We start from the raw sequence: 19,928 nt of genomic DNA on the forward strand, positions 1-19,928 counted from the left end.
CTTTTTTTCGGCGCCAAGACTTCCAGGCTCTCAGGCAAATTTTCTCCGCCCTAAGGATTTGCCCTACTTTGTTTACATTGAACTGCGAAAATAAATGGAGGGATATAGTTGAATATTTGATGTCTATCTTGCTTTTGGGGCATGTTTTTGGGGAATGTATGTAACTGACTTGCTTGCAAACCATGCTATGCTAAAGTGTTAGATGTTGATTACTGGGTGTTTGGTATAGTATCAAGCACGAGGACCGAAAATGAGGTTGTCAATCAGTCGCACAGGGACTTTGCCATCGCCCAATCCACAGTCTTCGCCTGGTTTGGACTCTTCCAGCGGTGCCATCTTGAATGCGGTACTTAGAACGGCGCCCTTAGCTGGGTCAACGACTTCCAGCTCGTCAAGGGTGTCAGGATCGGCGAGAGAAATGTAGTCGACCTCGTAAAGTGCTCTCTCGGATGGTGAAAGGGATTTTTGTGCGGAAAGGACAGAATCTGCCACCTTGTGAGCAGCCCCAAGGATATCTGCCCGACTGTTCTTGCCGCCCAGGTATACTTCTTCGGCGGCTTTCAGCGCCTTGTAGATGGTGAGGCCGATATTTCGTCTCCGGTCACCCAGGTAGACGTTCCGCGAGCTCAGCGCCAGCCCGTCATGTTCCCGCGTAGTTTCAATGATTCGCAGTTCGGTGCCAACATGGAAATCCTCTATCATACGCTTTATTACCACGGTTTGTTGCACATCCTTCTGGCCAAAGTACACACGATCGGGGGTTGTGATGTTGAAGAGCTTCATGCAAACTGTCGCCACACCCCGGAAGAATACCGGACGCGAACCGCCCTCCAGTTTAGTGGACAGCGGGGTAATTGTGACAAACGAGCCGTATCCATCAACCTCTGATGAAGGGGGTAGACCAGGGTACATGACCTTCGAGGTCGGTGCGAAAATGGCAGTGATGCGCCCGGCACTTGCACTATTTTCTCCCAATCGCTCGAGCTCCTCGTTCAACTTTTCCAATTTCTCAACATCCGTATCCCAGGTGCGCGGGTAGCTGGACAAATCTTCGGTGACTCCAAATTGCGTGGGATTGACGAAGATGCTGACGAAAATATCTGTATTCTCGCGAGCAGCTTGTCGAATTAGGGAGAGATGACCCTCATGGAGCGCACCCATGGTAGGAACAAAGCCTACACTCCGGTCCTTCTGCAACAATTGGCGCCGGAGTCCCCGGATTGAGGGAACATCGCGGAAGACTTGAAAGCTGGATGGTTGGCGAACAGATTGCGAAGCCGCGGTCGCGCCGGCAAAGAGAGATGGAGCCGTCGCTGGGATAAAGTGAGCTTATCTGGAGCTAGAATTTCCACGAAAGATACATACTCGAAAACGACCTCGCTCCATTTACCAAGCGAGACATGCTTGCCTAAAGATGATGAATAAGCTCAATGCAAGATGTACGTCAACATCTGAGAAACGTGGGATGAGAGCTCCGGGCTCTTCTCAGACAAGAACACGTGACCTGCCTCGGCCCATTTCTGGGGAAATCCGAAAAACATCCGGGGGGCGATCTGCCGGTTGGCGCTTGAGAGCTTGGGGGGAGGGTTCAAGCTATGATTTGGTCCCGCACCTCTTCGCTTTTGAGCTTCCCATCTGATTCATCTTCTCCTTTCCTTCCATGGACCAAGCCTTGTTTTCGTGAGCTGACCTGAAGTATAACCATTCTCGCTCCTCCCCCTTCTAAAATGCCGTCTCGCAAGTCGGCTATTGCCGATGACCACTCGGCACCAGATCTGGAAATCGTCAACTCACAGTTGACAATCCACCCGTCAGGCTTCACTGGAGGTCCGGAAACCCAAGATGAACAAATCACCGAGCGCAACCTTGTCCGCCATATGGCGCGATTTCGCGAGAACCCCTTCGACTTTCTCCGCGAAGTGAGCCTGTACATGTCGGGCACAGGCTGGCGTGCGTATGACGAACCTATCGGCCAACCGATCTTCTATTCAGGCTTCTCCGAAAGGATGAAGACCTCCATATTGGGCAGCCTACTCCTACAAAACAAAATCACTGAATTGGCGAATGGTCGACTCGTGGTCGAAGAGAAGGAAGGATTGCTAGCAATCAATGAAGGTATAACACTGGACGACAAACGAGCCCGTCGCCGAACGGAGATTGAGGATAATCTTCGGGAAGTTGTGGATACAATGATGGAAAACATGATTTGCAAGATGGAAAGCAAAACCTTTATTCGGAGTGCATATTATATGTGCACACAGCTCCTGACTCGCGCGTACCATCAGGGTAAATTTCCTCCGATATACTTCTATCACGAGTCAATGCTAAACGGAATTCACCTTAGGAATCCACGTATCTAGTGAAGAAGTCTTACGGTTAAGATCTGTAGCCGAAACTGCTGCCAAAAAGAAGCAGTCGATTGTTTTCCTGCCTTGTCACAAGTCCCATGTGGATTATGTCTCCCTTCAACTTATCTGTTACCGTCTCGGCATTTCTTTGCCAGTCATTGTCGCGGGTGACAATCTCAATATCCCGTTGTTGGGCGCTTTCTTACAACATGCAGGTCGGTTGCAAGACAATTCCATTAGCTTCTAGCTATTACTAACCTTGTGTAGGTGCTATGTGGATTCGACGCAGTTTTGGAAACGATCCCTTGTACAATACTGTGGTGCAAGCTTATATCGATACCCTCCTTCAACAAGGCTTCAACTTCCAATGCTTCATTGAAGGCGGTCGGTCCAGAACTGGAAAACTGCTTTCACCTAAGTTTGGAATCTTGAGTTTCATTATGGACAGTATACTATCCGGTCGGGTTGAAGACCTAGTCATCTGTCCCGTGAGCACTCAATACGACAAGGTCATTGAGACTGAGTATGACACTCCGCTGGCACTCTGACCCTTTTGATGAACATTGACATTGACCAATTCTCTAGGTCATACATCAGCGAGCTTCTTGGCCAACCGAAAGCAAAGGAGAACTTGGCTGATTTCATTTCTTCATCCTCGGTTTTGTCCCTGAAGTTAGGGCGAGTGGATGTTCGTTTCCACGAGCCATGGAGTCTTCGAGAGTTCATTGGCCAGCAGCTCACGCGACTAGATCGCCCCAGCACCGACATCAATAATAAACTTAGCTATACTGATCGAGGCCGCATTCTAAGAACATTCGGTTATCGGGTTCTGTCCGATATCAACGACGTGTCTGTGATGATGCCAACCGCCCTTGTGGGAACTGTGCTCTTGACTTTACGCGGCCGGGGAGTTGGAAAGGCTGAACTGGTACGCCGATTGGACTGGCTCTGCGACCGGGTACGAGCCAAAGGTGGCAGGGTCGCACATTTCTATCACTCGCCAACGGAGACTGTTGTCGACCGTGCGCTAGAAGTCCTAGGACCCAAACTAGTTGGTGTGATTTCGGGTCTAGTCGAGCCAACATACTATGCGGTGGATCGTTTCCAACTTTCCTTTTACCGGAACATGCTCATTCACCTTTTTATCACTGAAGCGCTAGTGTCTGTGGCTATGTACACAAAGATCAAGCAAGGTGGCGGACCCGCCAATCAAAGAATCACTTATGAAGATTTGAAGAAACAGGTCTCATTCCTGTCTCAGATTTTCCGCGGTGAGTTCATTTTCCCGCCTGAGGGCTTGGCTCTCAACTTGGATAAAACTTTGCGTGGACTGGAGAAGGATGATGTGATCAAAATCACCCGTGACGAGTCCGGGACACCAGTTTACGTTGAATTGAGCGAGGCTGAGCGACTATGTGGTCGCGAGAACTATGACTTCTACTGCTTCCTAATCTGGCCTTTCATCGAGGCGTCCTGGCTTGGCTCAGTGTCCCTTCTTGGGCTGACGCCGCCTCTCGATGGACCGAAGGAGGTTTGGATCGACTCTAAGAAAGCACAAGATAGTGCTCAGATTGTGAGTTTTTCTTCCCCCGGCCTATACCGACCATTTCATTAATATTCACATTCGCAGCTCGGTAAAACGTTATATCACCAAGGTGACCTCTCCTACTTCGAGGCTGTCAACAAAGAGACTCTCAAAAACTCTTATCAACGATTTGAAGAAGAGGGGATTATCCTAGTTGCGAAGAACAAAGGATCGCGTGCCGGTCCGTCTCTCAAGCTGGCTCCTGAATGGGCACCTCGGCGTGATGAGAATACTGGGAAGGTTATGGCCGGTGGTCGACTGTGGGACTTTGTTGAATTGATCGCACAGTCCCGTCGCGAGGGGTGAGTCCATTCTAATCACATCATCTCCGCCAATATACGACTAACCTTTTGCAGCAAAAACCGTCGGGATGGTGCAACTGTTTCCTCGCGCGTTCTTACTATGTCTGATATTGTCGGACGCAAGCTGTTCCAAAATGCCGCGGCTCCGGTGCCTGCCGATGTATCGTCCCGGAAAATGCGCCGGAATGCAATTGGAACTGAGGCAAAGCTCTAGTCATTCCCTTTTTATACCCATTTACGTACATTGTACAGGCTGCTTTTATATCTACCTCGTCTTACATAGTGTCAGATTTATAGTTTAAATGCACATGCTTTCGCAAAAAACATCCTCGGTGTATGAGATGAGGATATCATACCGATCAGACTCATCCAACCAGAGCCCTCAAGCGGAGAGTACATCAAATTTTAGCCTATATTTTACAAGTAGAGGTGGGATTCATTAAATATATATATCAGCACTTCTTCCAAATATTCTATCCCTTGTTTTCCTTTTCACCCTGTATTCCTTTACGAACACGCACACACACACATATATATATTTGACCCCATTTTCTTCTTTGTCGTTTTTTATTTAGCCTATCATGGGTTTAACGACGTAGCCAATACTGTAAAGCTTCGCTACTAGATATATACAACTCTATTCCTCCAAGTGGCGTGCGCTCCTATTATCCATAATACTGACTGAAGAAGGACTCTTTGTACAAAAGTGCGTTCGTCCCTATATTCTAGATTTTGGAATCCTTTACATGATCCAATCGTATATATTACATTCGTTAAATTTCCTTGATACACCAACACGTTATGATAGTGTTAAGGATTTTGCTTATGTCACGATGTGGTCAACTTGAGAATACGACGAGAAAGCCCCCATTGGGTGCTATAAAGACGGACAAGACATGTATCGATACCAAGGATAACATTTGATAACTACATGGTTTTTCTATTTATACACTCAAAGTAGGCCATTCCCCGCGCCATATCCACCCTCACATAGCGTTGTGGCATTGTTCAATCACAAAAGAACTAGGTAATAGTCATATTACTTAGAACTTTGGATGGGCCAACGCAACCAGCTTCAGATTCATCATGTGAGCGAAGACTATAGATAGAATCCAAAGGTGTGGAGGGTTCAAATTCGCATTTTGCCTAGATGGCAACAACGCTAACCCAGAAGCGGGTATCGTCCGTCTTGTAGGACTCGTTGCTGTCGATCTGCTTCTGAATCCACTGGACAGCCGACTTGTAGTCTGTGAAGTGGTCAGCATTGCTATCACAATTGTAGCCAAATCTTTGAAAACTTACTCTGGATGTCCTGGGTGTAAGGGTTGTTCAGACCGCTAGCACCGTTGCGGTGGCCGGCAAACCACTTGTCGTAGCCGTAGTAGTTCTGGCAGTCCCAGCGGGAAGCGACATCGGCGTACACATTGGAGCTTTCGGAAGGTAAGTCGTCATTCAAATCATCATATCATCTAGAGATTTCTTACTTGAGGATCGCTCCATCATTCCATTGCGACTCGGACTTTCCAACAAAGCCGTAGCGGGAGGCACAGACGCGGAGCAGACCCCAGTTCTGCTTGAACAGACCAAAGTTTGCCGCGTCGTAGGTCTTGGCGTCACCATAGGGATAGTGGCCGGTGTTCATATCCTCGCTGTAATTGACTGTCAATATTATACAGTGGTGTGCTATGGTTGGAATCTTACATCTCGAGCATGGCAATGGCAATATCGAGAGTGTTGCCACCAGCCTCGAGGATCGCCTTCTTGTGCCATCCGAGACCAGAGACTGTGTAGTGACCACGATCATCACGCTTGGCGAGCGCATCGTCGGGGATCGGGGTGGCCAGCACCGTAGCCGCGAAGAGAGCAGCAACACACGAAAGGGAGAATTTCATCTTGACCGGAAGATGGTAATGTAAATGAGAGAACTAAAGAATGTGAGAGCTAGAGATTGAGATAAAGAATGAGAGACTGATCGCTTGAATGAAGTATCCAAAAACGAGGCTAGGTCGGGAGGCTTTATACTAGTGAAGCTCGATATACTTTGTTGAACCTGAGTATATCTTCAAGCTCCAAAAGTGAGACTTTTTTTTGATTACCCAAATTACCCAATTTCCACATTGTTGATGCTCGTTTCTTCAGCATTGATGCCGCCCAATGCCACCCAATTTGGCCTTGATTCTTCATCAATCAGACCATTTCTGTCATCCGTGGCCAAATCGAGATTGTTGGAGATTGTGGCTTTCTTGACTAGCGTGATTACTCTAAAATTACCCTCCATACTCTTGACATATGTCTACTTGAGACAATACCCTACATCCGACCAGGCCGAATAAATTATCGAATGTTGTCTGATTCTAGAATTGAATTCAAAGAGCCAGTGGGGTCTCTCGGACCAAAGTTAGGTGTTTGACTTGACGAGGATGTCTCAAACCCTAATTATATCCACTCTATTCCGTACAGAGTGTGACATACACAATCTCAAGAGGCTGAAATCAATATTGTTCTCTATGTTCTATAATATTATATGTAAAGGATATTTTAAGAAAAATAACATCTTCACTGAGATGCACCCCGCATTCCGCAACGCCATAAACGGTAATCCGGGGGATTTCTCGCCGTACGGAGGGTCCGCATTTGCGCCTTTTCATGCGTTGACAGGGTCTAGGGAGTCAACAACTCAGTTAACGACTTTTTATTAAAAAACGATTTTGACCGTTAAGGTTTAGATCTGTGATTTTCAGGTTCGAGACTCCGTTTAAGCTTTGCGTTCATTTCGATTTATGCCATTCACGCCCCTTTAGACGGAAATTACCCGATTAGGCACGGATATGTATTAAGAATCTTAGGAGGTCCGCCTTGATCGACCTGAGAAGGGTTAAAGTGGGGTTGACTCTTTGAATTAATTTCCTTCAAGGACTAACACTAGTTAGCACTGATTCATGTAACGAAGTATAGTGGGGCGCGATTGATAGAACGATTGTCAGCAGATAAAGTGAAAAACTCTGGTAATCCCGGGCGTAGCCGTCGATCTGTACTCTGTGTGTTGTGTGTCTCGATACTCCGTATTCTTTTCGACAAGTTATCACCAAGATTCTTATAAAATTATTGAACTAGGGTTTCAAGGGGTCCTTGTCAAGCCTTGGATTATAGAGATCAACAATAGGAGAGTCTCCATCCGGATGGAGATATAAAGTAGCTCGCAATGCCTTCAATTCCACTCATTCCCAGATCAACAACATTCTTTACAACCTTCTCACCCCTCGTCACTCTTTTGTAACACAGAATGCGCTCCGTGTCTTCCCTTGCTATTCTATCTGCGATAGGAGCGGCTTCCGCGCAACTCGGCCCTTGGGACCGTTGCGGAGGTATCTCCTACAGCGGGTCGACTACCTGTGAGTCCGGATGGTCTTGCGTCTATCTTAATGAATGGTTCAGTCACTGCGAGCCAAGTAGGATGCGCAATACCTCGTTGTATTTGTTGGCTTCGAACTAATATCTTCTCATAGGTACTTCGACAAGCTCGGCTTCGTCTAGCGTGGCTGTAACTAGCTCGGCCGCAGCATCAACTTTCTCGACTGTTGCTTCTGTAATCAGAAGGCCTACCTCTACTGTGTCTTCGGCTTCATCTGCAGTTTCGTCCACCCCCTAGGCGCTAGTCCCACCTCTGGCAGCAGCTCTTTCGCCAAGGTGGATGGCAAGAAGTTCAACATTGATGGCGAGACCAAGTACTTCGCTGGAACGAACTCGTACTGGTTGCCATTCCAGACAAACGATGCGGATGTTGACTCCGTCTTCAAAAACCTGAAGGAGTCCGGTCTCAAGATTCTGCGGGTTTGGGGCTTCAACGATGTGAACACTGTCCCGGCGGCTGGTACCGTCTACTTCCAGCTCCACGACAAGGCCACCGGTACTACTACCATCAACACTGGTGCTGATGGTCTGGAGCGTCTTGACTACGTTGTCTCCGCTGCTGAGAAGTACGGTATCAAGCTTATCATTCCCTTTGTGAACTCTTGGGATGATTACGGTGGTATGAATGCCTACGTCAATGCTTATGGTGGCAATAAGACCGGATGGTACACCGATGCGAAGATCCAGAGCGTGTACCAGGCGTACATCAAGGCTGTTGTCTCTCGCTACAAGACTTCCTCTGCCGTCTTTGCGTGGGAGTTGGCTAATGAGCCTCGCTGCTCCGGCTGCAACACCGACATTATCGCTAACTGGGTAGCCAAGACTTCTTCCTACATCAAGTCCCTCGATTCTAACCACATGGTTACTACCGGTGAAGGTTTGTGTCCCCCGAGATATATAAAACTGTTGATATATTCTAACCAGTGAAATAGAGGGCATGGGCCTAACTGTCGGATCGGATGGCTCTTACCCGTACGGTACCTCCGAAGGCAGCGACTTCGCTAAGAACCTTGCGGCCCCTGATGTTGACTTTGGAGTGTACCACCTCTACGTGGCTGACTGTAAGAATACCCTCTGAGAATCCTGAACACACAGCAGACTAACCCTTCCTAGGGGGTATCACCGATAACTCCTGGGGCAATGAGTGGATTGAGGCCCATGCCAAGATCTGCGACGCCGCTGGAAAGCCTTGCCTGTTCGAGGAGTATGGCATCAAGAACGACCACTGCTCCGACTCGCTGAAGTGGCAGAAGACCGCCCTGGCTACCAACGCTGCTGATCTCTTCTGGCAGTATGGCGAGCAGCTGTCCTCTGGTCCCTCTCCCAACGATGACTACACCATCTACTATGGCACTGACGACTGGAAGTGCGCTGTCACTGACCATGTCAGCCAGATTTAAACGGCGAGATGTCTGAGTACTGTGCTGGGGGATCGATCTGCGCGGGTATCAGTTGGACTCTTCAATCTCTGGTTTCGTTCAATGCTAAATAGCTCCGTTCAACTCGTATAGGGGATGCATGCCGCTGGCGGTACATTGCTCCCCTTTGTGTTATAGCTTACCAGAATTGAATACATAAAATGTGTCGAAAATTGGTGAATAGTAAATTATGATAGAATTAAAGATGGATATAAGGCTGGCGTTACCCTCTATCTAATTTATAGTAAGCCCTATATTGAAGACCAGAGTTTTCAATCCCTTAATAAAATGTTAGAAGAAGTCGTCTGGAATATACATATAATCGGAGATATAACTAATCCTATAGGGAAGCATGTAGGGTGCTTCTGTTCCCTGCAAAATTGTGTGAGTATGGTTGCTACGAAGGTGAAGGGATCATGAGGATTGAAATGGAAATCGTTGTCATCGTAGTAGCATTGCCCTCATTCCAAACCCACAGAATAACAGACGCTAAATCTACCTGGTTCCCTTTGTAACTCGGGATGTATTTGAAGCTATTTGGTTCATGGTTTAAATATGATGTATGATGTGTGATATATATTGAAGTGGTGCAGGTACGAAGTAGTCTTATTCTCTCTCTAACTCGCTAACATTGTTGCTGTTTACATACAATCTTCAAACAAGGCTATAAATACTCAAATATAAAGACAACATAAGAAGAATCGAATCCAAATCCGCTGAAACGTTTACAACAAAAATCTCACAACAGATGGGCGGTAAAACATAACAAAAAAAAGAAAAGACAAAGAAAGGAACAACATAAGAAAAACAAATGAAAAATGGCTCAGGCGCTATAGAAACAATACATCGAAGTCACCAAAACCGAAATCACAACCTCATAAACTGACCCTTTGTACCTGGACTCGTAGGAGCCGACCGAACAGTCATAACCTTCGGAGAGGAAACATCAATCGGTGCCAACTTCTCAATACCCCTAGTGCCCACGGGCGTCTTGGGAGGCGAATCAGTGGCCAGCGAATCGTTAGACTTCTTGGCAAACTCCTGAAGTCGACCCATAATGACCGGTGAATCGGAGTACAGCACAACGCCCTGCGAGTAAACACACGGAGTAGCTTTCTCTTCATCGCTAGCAAAGTCCTCATGAGCAGCTTCGCGGGTAATACGTGGGAAGGTGCGCAACACAACATGGCGAGTAGGCTCGTTTGATGGAGTGTGTTTCTGATCCTTGTTGGCAGCATACTCCATCCAGCCGTCATTCGAGACACTCTCTGCATCTGGAGCGGGGAAATTGGCGAGGACAAGCTCACGTTCAACACGTGCGTGTCTCCAAGTCTCAGCAGCGAGCTTGACGATCTTTCGGACGCCGATTAGGAGGGAGTCGAGGTGCTTGGGATCGGCGAAGTGCTTGATGTGGTCGATGATTTCGTCGACGATGACTGCTGCTGCTACGTTGATTGATTGTTTGGCGTCTGAGGTCGTGTAGGCTGCCTTTAGCGTCTGCTGGCGCCAGAATGCCTCGCGGCGGACGGACTTGCGTCGGATGTCCATGGATAGCATCTGGAAGAAGGTGTCGGCTTTGTCGTATCGTCGGCCCAGGGTGAAGAGGAAGGGTTGGAAGACTCGGAAGGTTAGGGTTTTTGAGATGATGTGTTGGATGTAGGCACATCGGAGTTCGCGAGAGGCTGGGGTATTGTCAAGGAAAGGTGGAAGTTCGGATGGGATCTTGGAAAGAATGTCTTTGGGGGGATCGATGGGGAGATATCCGAAATGTTCTTTGGATAGATTGTGGATGAGCTGTGAGAGCTCCGTGAAGCAGTCCAAGCTAAAGACGAAAGTGTTTATTAGATCGTGTCCATTTATCGTTATCAACATGAGTCTATAAGAGAATGTATGTCCGCTGTACGCTGATGCAGTTCAAACAAAGGAAATGTCGAGAATGAATGACTTGTCTTTAGGAGAAAGACGAAAACCAAAAGAAGAAGAAGAAGAAGAAGAAGAAAAAGAAAGAAAAAAAAAGGAGACAAAATGGCAAATCCATAGGGCATCAAAGGCTCACTTACAAGAATTGATCGCCCTTGGTGTTTCTGAGGTCAGTGGCCTCTCCCAGGCTGGACAGTGTCTTTCTCAGCCTGTCGCAATCCGAGCCCAGGTTATCGATAGTCATTCGCATGCCCTCCACCGCACGTTGAAGATGTTGCTCCTTGACAATATTGTCTCCTTCCAACCTCTCCTTCTCTCGCTCAGCACTGGAAAGTTCGCTATTTTTCTCGGAGAGTTGGTGCTCCAAGGCAGCGCGCTCGGCGGTCCAAAGCTGCTCTTTCTCATTGAAGTGAGCTTCCAGGGCTGCGATCTTCTCGTCCAATTCTTTGGCAGCAGCAGCGAGTTGTTCGTCGTGAGATTGTCGCAAGGAGTCCAATTCGCCAGCATGGCCTTGTCGGAGTTCTTCCGACTCTTGGGCGTTCTTCTGGTGGGTTTCTTCTAGCTCTGCCAGCTTGGCTGCCAGTTCCTCGCGTGTTGATGCGAGTTCGGTGAGTCGGGCTTGCAACTCGGTCTCCTTGGATTCCAAAGCCGCGATCTGGGATGTCACTTCTGTCTTGGTGGCCTCCAGCTCGGTGCGCTGGGTTTCGAAGGATTCCTGCAATTGGGCCTTCTCCTTCTCCCATTCACCTTGGCTGGCTTCGTGTGCACTGCGGAGTTCGCGCTCACGAGTCTCTAGATTCTCGGCTGCCGATTTCTCATCCTCAGCCTTGATCTCCTCAAACAATTCAGTAAGCTCCTCCTTCTGTGCGACAAGAGCTTTTTCCCGTTCCTCCTTCTGAGCCTCCAACTCTTTCTCGTGGGCTTCCTTTGACTCCTTGATGCTCTCATTGAGCTTGTTGATTTGTCCCTCGAGTTCGACCTTGGTTTCGGAAAGCTCCTCGTTGGTCTTCTGGTGGACAGCTAGGCCATCTTCGAGGTCCTTCTGCTTCTCTTGCAGATCTCCGAGTTCTAGACGCAGTTCACTGATGGTGTGCTTCAACCTGGCGTCTTCTTCAGCACTTTCATTGGCAGTCTTCTTCATTTGAGCTTGCAGAGCTTCAATGTAGTAGTCCTTGTGCATCAGAGCTTGGTCGTGCTGGCTTCCAATGTGCTTCATCTCAGCCTCCCGGTTTGAGAGCTTGCTGTGGGTGCTGCGGTACCCATGAAGAAGACGGTTGATATCTGGAATGGCTGACTGGATGCGTTGAAGAAGCTCAATGTGCTCACCGTCGTTTTCTGGAGGAGACCCATTCTCAAGGGGATGGCCATTGCCCATGGACAGGTTTTGAAGGGCCTGGTATGATGCTGCATATGATGGATCTGGGATGCTGTAGCTCCGGTTCATATAATGGGCCTCCGATTGATGATGAGGAGAATAATGCCCATAAGGAGGTACCATTCCGGCAGAGCTCATGACAGGTGATTGGAGAGCATACGGTCCATGTCCATTTTGGGGCATGGAAGGCGCTTCTGAAGGAGCCATCGGTGCAGCTGGTGGATTCTGAGGTGGGGGAGTTGCAGTCGGTGATATAGTTGGAGACATTTGAGGGTAGTGGGAACGTGCAAGAGGGCTGCTGACTTTGGGCACCGGTGATGCAGTGTGAGCTACTGGTGAGGCGTAAGGCACTGGAGAGCCCGCGTAAGGGGAGCCAGCGTAAGGTGCAGATGTGTAAGGCACCTGGGAACTAGCGTACGGCACTGGGGCGTGGAGCGCAGGTGATGCGTAGGGTACCGGAGAGGAGTAGCCGTTTGGCGAAGCGTACGGCACTGGGGATGCAGCGTACGGCACTGGCGAAGCGTATGGGTTTGGTGAAGCGTAGGCGCTTGGCGAAGCGTAAGGTGCTGGGACCGAGTAGGGTACGGGTGAAGCGTAAGGGGAATACGCTGATTGTCCAGCGTAATAAGCTTGGTTATCCTGGGAAGGACTTGACATGTACCGTGCTTCAGTTAAGGATGGTGAAGGCAAGGGCACACATGCGGCCACAGGGGAGAATGGATCAGCCGGCGGTGATGAGACTACAGTCTTATCTTCAGAGTGTTCGACTTGACTGGGTTGATCTTGGTTGGTATGGTCATCCAATGGTTCCTTTGCTTCAGAGTCCTCGATAGGAGGCTGAACCGGACTTGCTTCTTCCACGGGCGGCTCTTTAATCTCAGTGTCCTCAATGGGAGGCTGAGTCGAGCTCGCTTCTTCCACAGGCGGCTCTTTGATTTCAGAGTCCTCAATTGGAGGCTGAGTCGAGCTTGGCTCGTCCAAGGGCAGTGCTTCGTCAACAGGCTTGTCGACTACAGGTGATGATTGATCCACGACGGGGTCGGGGATATCTTGGGGTGCAGTTTCGTGGTCAAACACCTCGTATGATGATACGGGGGTTTCGAGTACAGGTGATTTTGGATCCGCGACAGGGTCGGGGACGGCTTGGGGTGTAGTGTTGTCGTCAGGTATGTCGGATGCTGATACAGGGTTGTCGAGGACAGGTGTTTCTTGTTCTGTGACAGGGTTGGAGCTGTCTTGAGGTGTAGCCTCGTCGTCAAATACCTCGTATGCTGATACGGGGTTGTCAAGTACAGGTGTTTCTTGTTCTGCGACAGGGTTGGAACTGTCTTGAGGTGTAGCGTCGTCGTCGAATACCTCGTATGCTGATACAGGAAGTGGTGTCTTTACTTCGATATCTGTATTGTCAACAGCAGGTTCGTCTTTTACTTGCTCTGGTTCCTGCGCCGTGAGTTCAGGGCTGCCAGGAGCAGGAGTTGTCGTGGTTGTCTGAGTCTCTGTGACCTCTGGGCTCTTCCCCTTCTTAACCTTCTTGGTGGATGCCTTGCCATTCTTGTCCTTGGCCTTAGACTTCTTGCTGCCCGCGGCCATTGCGGTAGAGTGATGCGTGCCCAAGACTTCTTGCCTCTGAGAGACGTGTTACCAATAGGATCAATGTACTAAATGGAGCATGAGTGATAGTTCCGATCATATGGGGATGACTGCACTGTACATTTGCAACCAGCCCTGTGGCGATGCCTCAAGATATAGCCCAAAAGTTGACTGTAGTTGAGAAGTATTAAGACTTTGAAATATTTAGAAAGCGTAAGCCGAAGTGACTTTGATCGGGCAGAGACTTGAAACCTCTCTGTTTGACTGGGAGAGTGGGCACGAATGAAGATCCACGAAAACAATGTAGATATTTTTGGGATAAGACCAAATGACTTAGGAAATTAAAAAAGGAAAGAAAAAGCTGAACCCGAAAGAATTTCAAAAAATATCTCTCAAAAATTAGTATCCCAACGTTGTCTGGGCACAATAGCGGACCGACCCTTAGCGTGTTGATACCCATCCACACCCCCCAATGTGCGAGAGGGCCATCAATTAGACGCGAGCACCAAAAAGTATCGAATGATCGTGGGCACAAAGAAGATCCGAATCCACCCATCTTCCATTCTGAACCGAAGCGAGACCAGTTGGGAGACGCCATGACATTGGGCATCAAACTGTGGGTTCGGGCGATTCAAGGCATTAGTGGGGAAACTTGACTGACATGTTCAATTGAGAGCCAGGCACTAATAATATGTGGGAATTAAAACGAGGCGATATATCAAAAGGACGTATCTCACCCAATTAGTGTGGTTAGCCTTGATAAATAGTGAGGCTGGTATCGGACAACACATAAATTACTAGATGAGGTTTCTAACATGTCAGTATATTGGACATAATATGATTGTCTACTCCGTACTCCGTACTTTGTATGCCAAGTAGATCGGGCTGCACTTTAATTTTGGAATTTTATTTTTATCTGTACATTGTACACTGTACATTGTGCAGGGTAGTACTACAGTCGTTATTAATTAGGAGTCGTGCAGTGTGATACTAAATATTTGCGTGGGTTTAACCCTCGAATCTCCAAAAGATATATGAGAACGAAAATATCACATCTATTTTAGTTCCAAAAAACAACAACAATTCTATCCAACTATCATTCCATACAATATGTGATAATAGATTACATGTAGTAACTAATAACTAACTAGTTATAGTTATAACTAGTTAACTAACTAATTAATACCTCGAGATGTTGTCTAACGCTCTACCAGAATAGAAGATTACCTAAACTCAATACGGACATCACGTGCCATCGACTTTCACTTTCCATCTCGCCCTATCATCGCTCCCCAAAGGGTCATCGATCATCACCAATTGCTTCCCTCCACACAATGTTCGCTGCCAGACGATCTGCTCTTTCGACGCGGCAACTGCTGCGTACCCAGCGCCGCTGGGGCTCCCATGCCGCCCACGAGCCCGTGAACGAAAGCTTCGGCGTAAGCTCCTCTTCCCCCGCCGACCGCAACCAGACCCGAGTCTGGAAGCAGGGCAAGAAATGTCTCAATGGCCCACGACAACCTGGCTAACCCTTCATGTCCACTTAACAGCGCAGCTTCTACGTCACCTGTGGCTCCGTCGCCTCCGCCTTCATCCTCTACCACGTTAGCAAGTCAAACGAGGAATCCGGCTCGCCCTCTTGGATCTCCAGCCTCATCGAGAAGTGGACTCCTTCCCAGGAGGTCTTCGAGCAACGCAACGCTATCCACACCGCTATCATGGAGAAGGTTGCTGCTGACCGCCACTTGCTCGGCAGTCAAGGCCCAGCCGAGGCGTTTAGCCTCAGACAGCCCGAGTATGTCACCTGGTTGCTCCGGAAATGCTTTTCTTTCTTGTTATGCTAATTGTACCTTTTTTCCCTTTCGTCTAGTATGATGAACTCCGGCTCCCCATACAACGTTTCGCCCGGTTCGCAGGCCGACCTGAGCCATGTCGTGGCTCACTACCAGCGCAAGAACCAGGAGGCCGAGGAGGCTCGGGTTGCGCGGATGAAGGACGGCAAGGTTGTCTCGATCTACGAGTAAATGGGGTTATCTTTTTTTTTTCTTTGGTCGACTAGACATGTGTGGAGGAAAAATCATGTACATATACGTTGGGACTTGACGTTCAATCCAGCACCTGATAATTGGATTTTCTTTTGTTTTTGAACCTAACTCCTAGATCGTCGCTGAATACTCGTTGAATGCTGAGATTGGATATTCATTTTATTATCGGATTTACTCTAGGGCCCACTTGATGGCACAACCTCCAAAACTACTCTGCCCACACCCTCAGATTGGACGTTCAGTTTCTGCTGCACATCCAGCTCATTGGCACAGACATTACCCAATACAGCAAGGAATTCATCAACACCACCACCAACTCCGAAATAAACCTTCTTCGCCGCGACAAGAGCCCGACTTTTCGCCGACACGGTGTTCGAGCGGCGCAGTAACGCCAAAAGTGTCTCGGAAAACGCCGCCAGCGATGCGGGCGAGTAAATGGTCTCACTGGCAAGAACCAGAGTCTTGCGAGCGCTATCACCGGACGAGAAGACCAGATCCACAAACTCGGGCGACCAAGCCCCTGAAACGAAATCAACCGAGATCCCACGCTGAGCAAGATCATCTTTGAATTCTTGAACCAGCTCGGGCGTGATATCCAACTCCTCGTCCTGGTCTGGCGCAGTTGAGGCGGCTGAGACAGCCATTTGGGAGCGGCTATTCTGCCATGTCAGAAGAAGATTGGGGAGCGTGACAAGACGGAGCACGTCCGAGTTGTAGTCTGCAAAAGTGAAGAGTGTCTTTCTTTGGCTCTGGCCGGGCTCGGCTTGGCTGAAAAGACGGGCGAACAGCGTCAATGATGGGACTGCTGTGCCTGCGCCAAGCTGTTCATTTATATTAGCCCTCGCTCCAGGTAGATGTTGGGGAAAGCTTCCGCAAGACGGATAATTACGAACCTCAATTATATGAATGTCCGCGGGGGTATCGGGGGATTCATTAAGAATGTCCTCGTTGAGGGAGAGCTTGGCTAGATCCAAGGCACATTCCCAGGTTTTGAAGCCGCCTTCATAGAAATTGGGCGTGATGTCACCCTTTTCGATGCCGGCAATAAGTTCTTCATTATCGTGACCTGCGCTATCTTCAGCCATGAGCTGGGTGCGAATGTCAAAGATCTCTCGACGAGCGACGGCCAGAGACGTATCGCTGATTGCGAGCTTATTGTAGAAGATTTGAGAGGGAAGAATTGAGAGCTGTCATGTTGGTTAGTTTAAGGCTCTCTTGAACGAGTATCATGCATTCCAAAGTAATGAATTCATGCTTCCATGCTTTTGTCGATAGAGGGCAGTATCTCATATGCCCGAATTGGGATTTAAAATATACTTGCCAGCTCAAAACATTTATAATAAAAGCAATAGCGTAATACGCATAATTGAAAATGAAATATCTTGCTTGATCACTTACCCATTCATTCATATCATGTTTAACCGCTTTCACAAGCTCAGGAAGAGAATTGCCCACGACTTGCTGGGAGGGCACATCGGAGAAATCATTATTGATCTCCGAGTCATCAATGTCGATATCATCCCCCGAGAATCCGAAGCTGAAGGCCATTTTCAATTGGATAAGATGACTGTCTCCTCTTCCAAGACACCTAATACTGTGTAGGTGGGTTGCCTGAAGTGACCCTGATGTTGCAGATGATGAGAATTTCTCGGAATTGCAAGTTGCCGACAATTTGTGCTAGTCTGAACAAAAACTGTATATTTGAATGCAAGAGCCAACTGATTAAACAGTAATTCGGTTCCAACGCTTTCTCTTCAGCGCTGTGATCTGATCTCCATACAAAAAATTGCAGTGGGTATGATGATGACTAAGCGGACGTCTGCCTCAGGCAAAATATAAGTATACAACTTCGATGATTGATTGAAACACTATTTTAAAAGTCTTAGGGTCCGGTAGTAATAATAGTAAATGTATGAGTTGTTGATTCTATAGTTCGTAATGTCATATCCAAGTGATTAGAAACTGACGCTGTCTATTCTAATATTTAAATGCAAACAGAAGACATGCTGTGAAGAGCGAGCTGTGTTTAAGCCTTCTGGGCCACAGCAGCCAGGCTGAGAGCCTGCATCACATCAGCGTGGAGATCCGCAGAGTCCTCAATACCACAGCTCATGCGCACAAGGTCATCGAAGACACCGGCGGCCTCGCGCTGTTCCTTGGGGATGCCAGCGTGGGTCATGCTGGAGGGCACCTCGCACAGACTCTCAACACCTCCGAGACTCTCGGCGAGGGTGAAAACCTTAGTAAACTTGCAGAAATCGTGTGCAGCCTTCTGGCCACCCTTAATGCGGAAGCTGAGCATACCACCGCCCATACCATCACGGTGCTGCTTGAGGGCAATAGCACGCTGGGGGTGGGAGTCAATGCCGGGGTAGTTGACGGAAATGACATGAGGAGAGGACTCAAGGGCCTTAGCGATGACAGTGGCATTCTTGGAAGCCTCGCGCGCGCAGGTGCAGGGTCTTCAGACCGCGGTGAGCGAGCCAGCAGTCAAATGCAGAGGGGACGGCACCGATAGCGTTCTGGAGGAAGCCAAGGCGCTCCTTGAGGGCCTCAGAGCTGAAAGCAGCCACGCCCATCAGGACATCCTAAGTTGGAATTAGCTAAATGCTGCTAAAAGCTAGATTGAAAGTAAGAACTCACGGAGTGGCCATTAATGTACTTGGTCACGGAGTGAACAACAATATCGGCACCGTGGTCCAATGGGTTCTGGACGTAGGGGCTCATGAAAGTGTTATCGACAACGACCTGGATACCGTGCTGGTGGGCAATGTTGGCAACAGCCCGGATATCCACCAAACCAAGAGTCGGGTTGGAGGGGGTCTCAATCCAAATGAGCTTAGTCTCGGGGCGGATCAATTGCTCCACATCCACCTCAATAGAAGGGGTGAAGGTGACCTGCACACCGTGCGCCGAAGCAACCTTGGTGAAGTATCGGTGGGTACCACCGTAAACATCGGAAACCGAAACGACGTGCGAGCCAGCAGCAAGGGATTGGAGGATATTGGCAGTAGCGGCGGAGCCGGAAGAGAATGCAAGAGCGTACTTGGCGTGCTCAAGAGCGGCAACGGCTTGCTCGAAGTTGTCACTGCGGGGGAGTTTGTTAGTCCACCTAATCAATATGCCCAACTTCTGGACTAATAAACTAACCGGTTGGGGTTGGAGCTCCGTGTGTACTCATACAGACCAACGGGGTTTCCGACACTGGTCTGAGCATATGTGGTCGACAGAGAGATCTAGTCAAGGCATTGTTAGTACTGTCTTTGTATTATCCCTAGATTGATAAGCTTACCGGGGCAATAACAGCGCCGGTCACTGGGTCATGGGGCGAGCCAGCGTGGACAGCCAGTGTCCCAAAGCCGCGGTCAGTGTGTCCGTTTTCCATGGAGCCCATTGTGAATAAAGAGAAGATGATTTTAGGGCAATTGAGAGAGGCGAGGGGTAGGTTATATGTTTATCGATAAGATGAGATCACCGCTTCTTTGTATGACTTGATTGTCTGAAACCGGAATGAGACTCGGATTGCGAATCTGATTGATAATCAAGGGAGATGGCGAAAAAGAGTTTCAATGTCTGCTTTTGGATGTTTTCGTGCTGAAAAATTCAACCGAAAAAGAAAAATTCGTCAAGAGAATCTTTTACATACTACCAACCTCTGGGGCGCAGATGACGGTGGATCGCGCGATTGCGACTGGACGAGAGACCGACGGAACTCCACCGGCAGCCGGCAATTCTAGTCGGAGAATCATTGAGACACTCCGATGACTCGGAGTATCGGAGTGTTCGGAACTTGCCGCAGTGCAGATCTCCCAAGTTGGTGATACTATACGGACTATAGTTATACACTTGGCTTTAGACCTCGTATCTTACGTCCGTTATCTTTCGAGGAAAAGGGTAAATGCGGGGGCTTATTTACATTAAATTTAGATTAGTT

At 48.5% G+C, this 19,928-nt stretch overlaps 9 protein-coding genes across 9 annotated transcripts; 3 read left to right on the top strand and 6 right to left on the bottom strand.

The window, feature by feature from the left end:
* Positions 1–231: 231 nt before the first annotated feature.
* On the bottom strand, positions 232–1,402 carry N7487_007957 (pantoate--beta-alanine ligase PAN6; the record flags this gene model as incomplete). Its single annotated transcript, XM_056875687.1, has 2 exons — positions 232–1,313; positions 1,366–1,402. 2 exons carry the CDS (start codon positions 1,400–1,402, stop codon positions 232–234), a joined length of 1,119 nt encoding a protein of 372 aa, XP_056727875.1.
* Positions 1,403–1,727: 325 nt separating this feature from the next.
* Positions 1,728–4,514, top strand: N7487_007958 (lysophospholipid acyltransferase family protein; the record flags this gene model as incomplete). Its single annotated transcript, XM_056875688.1, has 6 exons — positions 1,728–2,286; positions 2,345–2,563; positions 2,616–2,871; positions 2,934–3,921; positions 3,979–4,235; positions 4,290–4,514. The coding sequence occupies 6 exons, from the start codon at positions 1,728–1,730 to the stop codon at positions 4,447–4,449; spliced, it is 2,439 nt and encodes an 812-aa protein (XP_056727876.1). The 3' UTR covers positions 4,450–4,514.
* An 867-nt stretch (positions 4,515–5,381) lies between these two features.
* N7487_007959 (uncharacterized protein) lies at positions 5,382–6,127 on the bottom strand (the record flags this gene model as incomplete). Its single annotated transcript, XM_056875689.1, has 4 exons — positions 5,382–5,482; positions 5,538–5,665; positions 5,720–5,884; positions 5,937–6,127. The coding sequence occupies 4 exons, from the start codon at positions 6,125–6,127 to the stop codon at positions 5,382–5,384; spliced, it is 585 nt and encodes a 194-aa protein (XP_056727877.1).
* Positions 6,128–7,518: 1,391 nt separating this feature from the next.
* Positions 7,519–9,046, top strand: manF (putative endo-1,4-beta-mannosidase; the record flags this gene model as incomplete). Its single annotated transcript, XM_056875690.1, has 5 exons — positions 7,519–7,627; positions 7,742–7,776; positions 7,830–8,523; positions 8,579–8,707; positions 8,760–9,046. The coding sequence occupies 5 exons, from the start codon at positions 7,519–7,521 to the stop codon at positions 9,044–9,046; spliced, it is 1,254 nt and encodes a 417-aa protein (XP_056727878.1).
* Positions 9,047–9,931: 885 nt separating this feature from the next.
* Positions 9,932–13,949, bottom strand: N7487_007961 (uncharacterized protein; the record flags this gene model as incomplete). Its single annotated transcript, XM_056875691.1, has 2 exons — positions 9,932–10,886; positions 11,125–13,949. The coding sequence occupies 2 exons, from the start codon at positions 13,947–13,949 to the stop codon at positions 9,932–9,934; spliced, it is 3,780 nt and encodes a 1,259-aa protein (XP_056727879.1).
* Positions 13,950–15,283: 1,334 nt separating this feature from the next.
* On the top strand, positions 15,284–15,973 carry N7487_007962 (putative NADH-ubiquinone oxidoreductase 178 kDa subunit; the record flags this gene model as incomplete). Its single annotated transcript, XM_056875692.1, has 3 exons — positions 15,284–15,388; positions 15,500–15,744; positions 15,820–15,973. 3 exons carry the CDS (start codon positions 15,284–15,286, stop codon positions 15,971–15,973), a joined length of 504 nt encoding a protein of 167 aa, XP_056727880.1.
* A 197-nt stretch (positions 15,974–16,170) lies between these two features.
* N7487_007963 (protein-histidine N-methyltransferase) lies at positions 16,171–17,542 on the bottom strand (the record flags this gene model as incomplete). The annotated part of the gene is made up of 3 exons (XM_056875693.1): positions 16,171–16,815; positions 16,888–17,181; positions 17,393–17,542. 3 exons carry the CDS (start codon positions 17,540–17,542, stop codon positions 16,171–16,173), a joined length of 1,089 nt encoding a protein of 362 aa, XP_056727881.1.
* Positions 17,543–18,020: 478 nt separating this feature from the next.
* On the bottom strand, positions 18,021–18,308 carry N7487_007964 (uncharacterized protein; the record flags this gene model as incomplete). Its single annotated transcript, XM_056875694.1, has 1 exon — positions 18,021–18,308. The coding sequence occupies one exon, from the start codon at positions 18,306–18,308 to the stop codon at positions 18,021–18,023; it is 288 nt and encodes a 95-aa protein (XP_056727882.1).
* A 97-nt stretch (positions 18,309–18,405) lies between these two features.
* Positions 18,406–19,649, bottom strand: N7487_007965 (trans-sulfuration enzyme family protein; the record flags this gene model as incomplete). Its single annotated transcript, XM_056875695.1, has 4 exons — positions 19,287–19,649; positions 19,145–19,230; positions 18,638–19,082; positions 18,406–18,582 (listed from the first exon to the last, which is right to left on the bottom strand). Exons 1-4 carry the CDS (start codon positions 19,386–19,388, stop codon positions 18,406–18,408), a joined length of 810 nt encoding a protein of 269 aa, XP_056727883.1. The 5' UTR covers positions 19,389–19,649.
* Positions 19,650–19,928: the final 279 nt, after the last annotated feature.

This window comes from Penicillium crustosum, assembly GCF_028827405.1.
Source record: "Penicillium crustosum strain IBT 35664 chromosome Unknown utg000003l_segment0_segment0, whole genome shotgun sequence".
Lineage (NCBI taxonomy): Eukaryota > Fungi > Ascomycota > Eurotiomycetes > Eurotiales > Aspergillaceae > Penicillium > Penicillium crustosum.